Source organism: Agrilus planipennis, unplaced genomic scaffold (genome assembly GCF_000699045.2).
Source record: "Agrilus planipennis isolate EAB-ADULT unplaced genomic scaffold, Apla_2.0 scaffold2, whole genome shotgun sequence".
Lineage (NCBI taxonomy): Eukaryota > Metazoa > Arthropoda > Insecta > Coleoptera > Buprestidae > Agrilus > Agrilus planipennis.
This window is the reverse complement of record NW_020442464.1, coordinates 4,381,158-4,391,419: the sequence shown is the minus strand read 5'-3', so window position 1 is coordinate 4,391,419 and position 10,262 is coordinate 4,381,158. Positions and strand designations below refer to the sequence as shown.

General features: G+C 32.8%; 2 protein-coding genes across 2 annotated transcripts in view; both read right to left on the bottom strand.

Annotated features, from left to right (window-relative positions):
* Window positions 1-2,521: 2,521 nt before the first annotated feature.
* Window positions 2,522-3,712, bottom strand: LOC112906589 (cGMP-dependent protein kinase 1-like). The gene is made up of 2 exons (XM_025980967.1): window positions 3,305-3,712; window positions 2,522-2,868 (listed from the first exon to the last, which is right to left on the bottom strand). Exons 1-2 carry the CDS (start codon window positions 3,661-3,663, stop codon window positions 2,643-2,645), a joined length of 585 nt encoding a protein of 194 aa, XP_025836752.1. The 5' UTR covers window positions 3,664-3,712; the 3' UTR covers window positions 2,522-2,642.
* A 2,698-nt stretch (window positions 3,713-6,410) lies between these two features.
* Window positions 6,411-10,262, bottom strand: part of LOC108743355 (cGMP-dependent protein kinase, isozyme 1-like) — a 31,800-nt gene continuing 27,948 nt past the window's right edge. Inside the window, exon 11 of the mRNA XM_025980968.1 lies at window positions 6,411-6,596. The gene's annotated coding sequence lies outside the window, so the exon portion shown is untranslated. The remainder of the gene's footprint in view (window positions 6,597-10,262) is intronic.

Genomic DNA, 10,262 nt, shown 5'->3' with positions numbered 1-10,262 from the left:
TTAAAATTGCATTTATTTCAGACAATTATAAATATTATCATTATATTATCAAGTAAAAACGAGATTTTCAGCTAATTTTTCATTTTTTCCTCGATAACCATTTAGTGAATTTGAATAACCTTACGCTAAAGTGATTTTCCAGAGTTCAAGTTATTTATTATAAAAGTTTGAAATTTCTGGTAGCTTTTTGACGTATAAAATTACAATTTTTTAAAATTTCAATAACTTTTTAACGGTTTAGTGGATCGATTTGTAATTTTTACAGGAGTTGTAGAACTGAAAGAGGAACGTTCTTCCAAATTTTTATTTGTCTCATAGCACTTTAACATACCTCCCAAAAAACATCCTTAAATTACAAAAAGATGTTTTATTTTTGAGAAAAAATTAAAGTTATTATTACCAGGTAGTAAGAAATATTACTCTCTCCAACTTCTACATTTTAATAATATGTTAGGAAACTCTGGCATCATAAATCCTCCTTCATCGTGAAACAATAAAAAGTATATTATACAGATTTCACCCGAAAAGCTCTGCTTCCGAGAGTTTCGTATTTGAAAAGTTTAAAGGGTAAAACCCATTGGGACTCTAAATGAATTGGACCAAGTTGCAATCCTTGTCCTATTTCACTAAAGCCTCATTTTTACCTCTTTATTCTCTTTCGTCCTTCCGTAATTGTTCCCTTTTTTCATTAAATATTCATAGCTGCTCTTTATTGTTAGTTTGCCCTCTGCGTTGACCGACTTGTTTTCACTCCTAATGGTCCCTCTTCGTCAAGCAATAAAGGAAATTATGCAAAAATTATTAATTTCAACTTCATCAGCTTTCGGGCAATGAGGTGTCATTTGTAAAATAAACAGCTAATTTTGGGACCTTTTCTCTTTTCGCCTTAATTAAATGTGAAATTTATTCCGGAGAATAAAGAACCTATAAGCTGAGGATCCTCGTTATGACCAAATATTTCAGTACCTTTATCTCAAATATGTATAGGTACGAAAACATTTGAAGTTTACCTTGGTGTGACCTATCCATTTTGTGATCTAAAGTAATAACCCTTTTTGTAATGACGAATATAGCTAGTACATTATGTGTGCTGTTCTGATTATCCAAGGTTCTTCACAGTTCCTTAATCGTCAGATAATCACAAAAAATCCCAATGGATTTTGTTGAAATGTAAGTGCGTATATATATACGTGAAAAAGTTCAGTTTTCATTACCTACATAAAAATTCCCTATTGGAACGAACTTCCTTATCTCATGTTACCGCGGCAGAGAGCTAACCAGCAAAAATTACTACTTTTTTTACCGAAATTTCCTTATATTTCCCCGGAGACTCTTCTGGCGAAAAAGGATGTTTAAACAAAAGAGAATTCCTTTGACGCAAAGAAGGAAGACTTGTTTTTCTTTAGTTATTCACAATTATTGACTGAAGTGGACAAGTATTGTCAATAACTATTTCTCTCAATTTAAGGCAAACATAGATCATTTCCATTAATTAGTTTAAATATTAAAACAGCGGAAGTTTTGTTGAATCAACTGTTTCTTCTTGTTGTTCCGTTTGTTTTGAAGATTAACCTTCAAAGAAAGATTTGATACTTAAAAGAAAACTTTATGTCTATTTCCTAGATTTTTTGGAAGATACAAACAAACCGGTTTAACAAAAACTTTCGGTAAAAGTTAGCAGTAGGCTTTTGTCGTTTCAATATATGTACAAACAGTTCATTGTTTTGATAATGCGGAGAGTTCTTCAAAAGCTTTGTGATTTAAATTTCTTTCAATACCAACTTTTTCCGTTGTATAAAGAGCAGTTTTCTGATTCTACCTGATCGCATTTTAAACGTTCCCGGAGTTAGACCGAAAATTTATTTGAAAAAGTTTTCACTTCTGTAAATATAAAGAAGAAAAATTGATCGAGGTGCGAACGTTTCGTTGAAAAACGGTGGAAAGGGAAGTTTTAATGGCATCTTGGCTTTACTACGTGGTAGTTGAACAGTTAACGAAGTAACTAAATATCTTCGGCCTTGCGTCCTATCTACGCTTGTCCACGTTCCTCCGCGATGGGAAAGAAAGAGGGTCATGCTGAGCGAAAAATGCAGTCATATTGGATTTAATTAAACTGAGGAGGAAACTTTTAACGACTAGTGCCATTGAGAAAAGTTTTTATTGTAGTTCTGGAACAAATTCCACCTTAACAGTCCTTATATACTACTGAAGCTTAATTGACGAGGTGGGCTGACGTTTGTATTTACATGAAACTTGCTCTTGTAAACATTATTTAACTGACATAACTTACTGCCAACTCTAAGATTCTAACTTTTTGATCTTCCGCTAACACTTAACTCTTTAACCTTGTTTACGTACAAACTGTACTTTTTTAAGTCAAATTCAAAGTACGTACGCAATTCCTTGAAACATGGAATCTAACTGAATTTTGTGTTTTTCCAAAAATGATTTATTTATTAATGAATATCTATTTTGTCCTCTTCAAAGTAATCCCCACTAGATATTATACACTTGTGCCAACGTTTTTTCTAATCTTCGAAGCACTTCAAAAAATCATTTTTTTGTGATCTTGTTCAGTTCCTCCTTCGAGGACGTCTCTGTCTCCTGAATCGTAGAGTAACGATGTCATTTCATGGGCCTCTTCAGTTTCGGGAACAAGAAAATGTCACACTGGGCCAGATCTGAGGAATACGGTGGGTGCGGCGTGTGTAGTTTTTGGCCAAAACTTTGAGCACAAGCAACGATGTGTAACCAAGAGCGTTATCATTGTGCAAAAGCCAATTTTTGTTCTTCTTGCGCAAATTGTGAAGGTAATATCCCTTATTGACCGTATTACCCAGTGGCAAGAACTCATGATGCACCACGCTCCTGCAATCGAAGAAAACTGTAAGAAAACTTCCACAATCGACCTAACTTGGCGCGCTTTTTTCGGTCTTGGCTCGTGCCGCAGCTTCCAATGGGATGATTGAGCTTTGGTTTCCACGTTATGACGATAAACCCAAGATTCGTCACCAGTTATAACCCTCTAGAGCAAATTTGATCCAATTTTTAGAATAGGCAAAAATCCAAGACGAGCCAAAACACGTGCAAGCAAAGCAGCTGTCAAATTAACTGAACATTCAACATAGCCGAACTTGTTGGTATAAGATGAGAGACATGAGTACCAACATAACGCTACAAAATAATCGAAAATTCGCGATACTTTTTGAACAGACCCCGTATAACTTCATCTAAATGAATATGATTACGTAAAAGTGTTCCATTTTGCCACAACCCCAAAAAGTTACGTTTGAAATGGACTTACCTTCCAGTCATCAACTCGAACATCAATATTCCCAAAGCCCAGTAATCAACAGCCCTGTCGTGACCCTTATTCAAAATGGTTTCCGGCGCAACGTATTCAGGCGTACCACAAAACGTCCACGTCTTGCTGCTGTATCCTAAACGTTTCGAGAAACCAAAGTCGCAGATCTTCACGTATCCCTGCGCGTCCAATAGGAGATTTTCCGGCTTCAGATCTCTGTAGATAATGCCGCGTGTGTGTAAATAGTCGAAAGCTTCTACAACACAGGCTGTGATGAAACGGGTCGTAGGCTCATCGAAACAACCCCTGTCGCGGAGTATGGTCCACACTTCACCCCCCAAACATGCTTCCAATAGCATGTACACGTATTTCGAGTCTTTGAAAGTCTTATATAGTCTGAAAAAAAATATGAACCACCTACAATTAAATTAAAACATTTAACGCAAACAGTGAAAGATACAAAGAGTTTGATGTTTAATTATTTTGAAACATTAATGTGAATTAATATGCAACCCTCTACAGATTAATACCCAAATTAATGAGCAAAAATTGTTGCTCCTGTCAGACTTGTCAGGAATCTCTAGAGAGTGGAATATTAATTCTTATTAATGTTTAAAAATAGACCGACAGACACACGAGTGGTTCTATAAGGGTTCTGTTTTTCATTCGGACGTGCGGAACCCTAATCCGAGAACCAATCACATTGCAGTTAAAAACAAACATGTTTTCCTATACATTTAAACTACAAATGTAGATAGATTCTTATTAACATTCCAGCAATCTATAAATAAAGAACTATTTTCCGTATTTTTTTTTTAAATTTTAGATTCAGTAGTTTCGGAGATAAGGGCGAGGGGGAGGGGACTGGTCAATTATCATTTTAAAATTACAAAAAAAATATGTTTGAGACCCTTACAACAACCCTCTTCGTTTTATATGTCACACGGTACAGTTTGCAAAAATTTTTTTTTTATTTTTCTATTAGCCCCCCAAAAATAACTCCCATGTTCAAAATTAATTTATTTACGTTATGGGNGAAGGTCTAGTCAGAGACATATTAGAGGCAGAAACAGGAGTTAGGGGGGGTAGAGGTAGACCTAAATTAGATTACTGTTCGCAAATAGTTAAGGATGTGGGTTGTTCTAGTTTTGGGGAAATGCGAATATTAGCTTATGATCAATTCAATGTAAATGTTTTGGTAGGTGTTACACTTTATTCAAACAATTTTGAGATTTCGGTTTCTTTAAAACAGTTTTTAGAAAAGCGGCTAATATTTTCAGAGAGACGTGCAACTTCATGTTCGGTAAACGCATTGCCTTACCCGTACATTACTAATTCAATCAGTGTGTTTACCCCCAATAGAGAACTCCTTCGAGGTTTACTACAAGGTAAATATTCGTGTGTAGATATAATATTCCTTAGGGCGCTTACTGTCTAATAATTTATTAAAATGAAAGCTTTTGTGATTGTTCCAACTAATGGATTTCACACTTAAGTTGTGTATAAAGTGGAAGTCATCGAAAAATATTTTCGAATAAAGTCGTAAATTACTCAAAAACTAAACGTTGATGCTATTTCCTTTTTAATATTCGTAAATTAAAACTAACCCAGATATTAAAAGTCATATCACCATTCCTCAAACAAATAATGAATTACTTAAGTATGTTAGATGTAATGAAATTTGAAACATATTATTGGTAGTCTGAGATAGTAAAATAAGAACTGCCCCATTGCACCTGCAACTCGATGAAAATGAAAATAACAAGAACTAACAGAAAATCAGAACCAAATGTAAAAATAGCAACAATATGCTAATATTTGACACAAATACACAAAAACTTCGAAGTTCTTATTGTGAAACAAATTAAATCCTAATACAAACAGAAATGTATAGGTTTAATTCTTGTTAACGATAATGAAGATAGTTAAGTGACCCAGCGAATCCACCAAAACTTTTAAGCAACGCATATATTAACTTCTACTGATTATTTTGTCGGAAAAACCTGTGAAAATTTGATGTCTATTTTAATTTTACTTTTCATATAAAACATTTGTGATCCATCAATGATCGAATCAATTTATTTCGCTTTAAATTATTGGATTGAAAGAGGATTATTTTATTATTTTCTTCCACATGTCTTTCACCATACAACGATTTGTTTTATACTCCTTTTCGATCTACGGCAAAATCTGCACATTATGGAAATCTCCTATAATGTTACCAGCACTTTAATCATACTAGGTCTCCCTACACCAATGAAAACGAATGTTTAGTGCAATAAATATCGGTGTTTTGTGATTGTTGTTGGGCCATTTTTTCTAAACCCCTGATAAGCATATATTTGGTACTTTGGTACAGGCGTATTAGCTTTAGATAAGCAAGAACAAGTACGCTGTCAGTGGTAGTAAGAACTTAAAAGGGGTTCTCTTATGTTATTGACCTTGTTTTTCTAAATTGACCCTACTGCTTAGCACATAGTGTTTTTATTTTAACTTTTCTATGTTCTTTTATTCTATTTCAACGGAATGTATCTGTTTGACCAATATACATACGTTTTGCGAAAATCAAAGCACCATGGTGAATAAATTGACCTATTTTTTTAGTGATGCACCTATCGCTATAATTCTAACATAGTTTCCTAAACATTTACTTGTTTTAACATAAACTTCTTAAGATTTTAAATAATTACATCTTAACTAGAAAATTTATTCTCCCCGGTCGAAACCATTGGAGAGCTTTTGCTAAAAAATTTTTAGTTGAAACATTAGCTTCTATTTTGTTTAATAAATATGACCATTGTATTTAGTTTCAAGTTTACTATTCCTCTAACCTGGATAATCTACCTTGTGAAATAATTACTGTGGGTTACTACTACCTAAAAATTATCTATATATTCCCAATGGGCATTACTTAGACTGACTGTGGTATGATGATATCTAATAATAAGATCTAAATCGCAATCTAGGACTACATCTGCTTTTTCTCTCTATCAACTCATATCAAATACCGATAAAACGAGCGCAAGTTTTAGTATATAAATATCCTTTGAAAACTTCTGTATTTGACAGCTGTGGAAATTGCATAAAAAAATGTACAAGGACTCACCGTTCATATTTGAAGGGTTTCTCCCGTTTAATTTTTGTCCTACAGGAGCGGCTCTTCTTTTTTCTTTGCCGACTCGCTGTGACCTCGTAAGGATAATAATGACATCGACACCATACTACCAACTTGTTCCTTCCGTCAATTTTGACTGAATCATCTGATGGCACCTCGCAATCGGCCTCATTACCACTGGAATCAAACGTTAATCCTTGAAATATGATGATCTAACGATCGAATACGATCGCACAATAGTCAAATGTAACCGAGAAAATTTATAAAACTCTGTTTACGAAAATCGGCTGGTTTATTTTCTTTTTGATGGTACTTAATTTTGTATTTTTTTTAGTCAAAAGAAAACTCTGATTAATAAAAGTTACGTAGAATAAGTGTTTGAAGTTTCTTTTTTTTAAATATGACAAAGCAAAAAAATTACAAAATCGTTCGTGACAGAATAGTGACATTTTGAAGTAGGTAAATAGGTAATTTTGGAAAATATATATGTACGTATGGCACCAGCAAAGTTTTGAGATTATCATCATTAGGTCCTCAGTCCTGAGACTGGTTGGACACGCATCTCCATTCTTCCCTATCCTGAAATAATCTTCGCATTTCCCCAAAACTAGAACAACCCACATCCTTAACTATTTGCGAACAGTAATCTAATCTAGGTCTACCTCTACTCCTCTCAACTCCTGTTTCTGCTCCTAATATGTCTTCGACTAGACCTTGAGATATCATTAAAAAATACTTAGCAATCTTGAAGATGAGTGTACCATCAATTCACACTAGTTTACATGCTCATTATATAGTTAAAAAAGTTTGCACGTTCTGGGTACCGCACTCATTGACAGCAGCCCAAATGGAGTATCGAATGAAATATCTTTTTTTTACAAATTATTTTCTTCTGCTCAAAGGGGATTTTGATCCAAGCGGCGGTCTTAGATTTATCTACTAAATTATTCAACTATCAATTATACCTGTTTTAATCAAATATTAATTTATTTTATGACGAACACTTACAATTAGTTTGATTTATAACCATAAATTTCGGAAGAATACATATTTGCATGAGCGAATAAAAGTAAAAAAAGAACAATACGCATTTTGTGTTATATTCGTTCATATAAGATTTTCTTCCTATTGTAATTAGAACTCTGTTTAAGTCAAACAGTTGAAGATGGACTTGACTTCATAATTAATTGATATAAAAATTACCTTTAGTTATACGTAATAGCAATATGTAATATGTAATAGAAATACGGTTAAGTTCACTCACAATCAGATATGTAGACAGATATACCTATGTATTATAATAGGACTAGCTCACTACGATATCAGCATGACAACTGGTAGATAGAGTGAGTAGTTTTATAGTTTTATGTTTGACTTTTTTGCAAGTCACATATCTTTATCTACCTATATATTGTACGTGTTTCATACCTTGTTGTGTTTAGGTACTATATGTATTATGATTAGTCAGATACAAAATTTATCTTAATCATGACAATAAAAAATGATAAAATTACTAGCTACTTTATAAAATTCTAAATAACATTAGTAACTCAGATGGATGTGTGACACGGCACTAGGTATTTTAGTACTTACTTAATAGAAAAATAAACAATTTATATAATTAAAAAAGTCGCCGATTTTTAGATAGGTATCCAGGAAGCCTGATAAGTTATTAGGATGGAAAAGCGGTGTAGACGTAAAACAAAGTGGGTACATATGCTACCGGAAATGTATGACATATAGGAATTGTATACAATTCCTAGGAAATGTGTGTAATTCCGAGGCTATTTAGGAAATCTATAAAATATTGTTTCAAACATTTTTTAAAACACACATATCCTAAGAATAAAGAAACGCGAAGGAAAATCTAAATTACGTTAGTGTATGCAAATGATTAGTGATGTTGACTATTCCAGTTTTAACGAAATTCGAAGATTGAATCAGGATTAGAAGGAAAATTGGCACATGCTCATCGGTCAATCTTTGGATTGATGGCCTTATCATGATGATGAGCTTAATTTTCAAAAGAAAAAGTGACAGAAAGTCAGTGCATGCGATTTAGACCTACAATTTTGCCTAACCTCCGATTTTTTTCAATCGTAATTCATATGGTTCAAGGATGTAAGAATTGAGTTAGGATGTGTTTCACGAGCACATTGGTTGAAGAAGTTTAAAATAATGTTGAAATTTATTTATTCAGATCTTACTGCTATACTCCTATAAAGCGTTTTGAAAATTGATTGATATTAGCTATGTGAAAAATGCTGTTATTACACTGTTTTTATAGTCACCAAAGCGCAAATAAAGCGATTGTTAAACTATATAGATTTACCTACCGTATAATTAAAAAATAATTCCTTATTGTTAAATCTCCAGTAACAATACCACTGGTGATAAGTATTATGAGACCTTTTGAAAAAACTAACCGGTAAAGAGAATAAACTGTTTTCTTTAGGATCAATAACCAAAAAAGGCTTTTTTATTTTGATTTGTAATAGACAAATAAATTTTGGCTAACATTCTGGAAAAACTAGCATTCGAATGTTTATCCATTGTTGTCATAAGTACTACGACTGCCTTGGTCCATTCTTCCCACCACAACCACCCACCCATCCCAACGATTCCTGTAAGGAGTGGAAAAAGGGCATCCGCCCTACACTCCGTATTTGCACTAAAGTGTAGGCCTCTCATAATTGATAATCATTTAGTTCTTAGTTAATACAAAATTTGAGTGTAAGAAAATAGGCGATATGATCTATTTTTGGGATAACTCTTTGAATTATCAAAATTAAAACATTAAAACTGAGGAATTAGTTATCAAAAAAACAAGAACTCTCTTTGGACAAAAAAGAACATTAATAATATAGTTTTTTAGAAGAAGGAAGTAATTACAATCTAATATCAGTAACTTTAATTGTACCTACCTATGGTTTTTTGTCACAATTTTTGAAGAAAGTATACTTTAAGATTTCTAAAGAACATTTTCATGACAAACTACCCATAAGTATTAGAAATTATCCTAATTTTTCGTTATCTACGTATATATATGAGCATATAGTATATTTCACGACCGATCATTTATTTATCACTAATAAGTTACCTGGAAACGTCTGCTACTGACAAGGGCACTATGATAAATAATATTCAAAAGGGTATTGTGTATAATGTAAACCAAGCCAATCACCCCTATAGTTACTGAGACAGGAAAATTCATTCGAATGAATAATTACTGAAAGCTTTGTATGGATATATATGCAACCTTTAAACAAAAGGAAACCGTTTTAATGACATGAAAATTTCGTATTAGGAAAAGTGCAATTAAAATACATATGATTTTGTGCAAAAGTAAAATGCAATTCAAAATATTCATAATAAGCATTCATTTTTGTAAATAGACGAAGTAAGTAATACCTTTGTAGTTCCGATACGTTTTGAAACTGATTTTAATATTTTTCACTAATTATAGTTAATAGTTATTTAATTGAACCGAGAAATTGTAATTAAAAAAAGGGAAAAACGTCTAGTGTTCGCATTGGAAAAATATCACAGAAATTATTAACAAAAAAAAAACAAAAAAATGAAAAAATATCTTTATAATTAAATTTATTTACAAAATTCATAGCCCGCGGTGGCAAAAGTAGGCAGTTTAAGGTATAAAGATTGCAGCCCTCTTTCTTCAGTATTCCTATCAGGGGCGTAGATTAAATATTTAAAAATAGGGATCAGTGAGCAAGTAATAGACCGACAAACAGAAGAACTAATTGTTGATGTTGGTGACAGTGATAGAGATTCCTATGATGACAGTGAATGTGAAAACTAACTATAAAACAAAAGCAATAGGTT

Bases quoted from the DNA above. Each gene is read 5' to 3' on its own strand.
- LOC112906589 (XM_025980967.1), bottom strand. From the start codon at position 3,663: ATGCTATTGGAAGCATGTTTGGGGGGTGAAGTGTGGACCATACTCCGC. The intron at 2,869-3,304 runs GTAAGTCCATTT...CTTCGATTGCAG, and splicing joins TTCGAGTTGATGACTGGAAG to GAGCGTGGTGCATCATGAGT.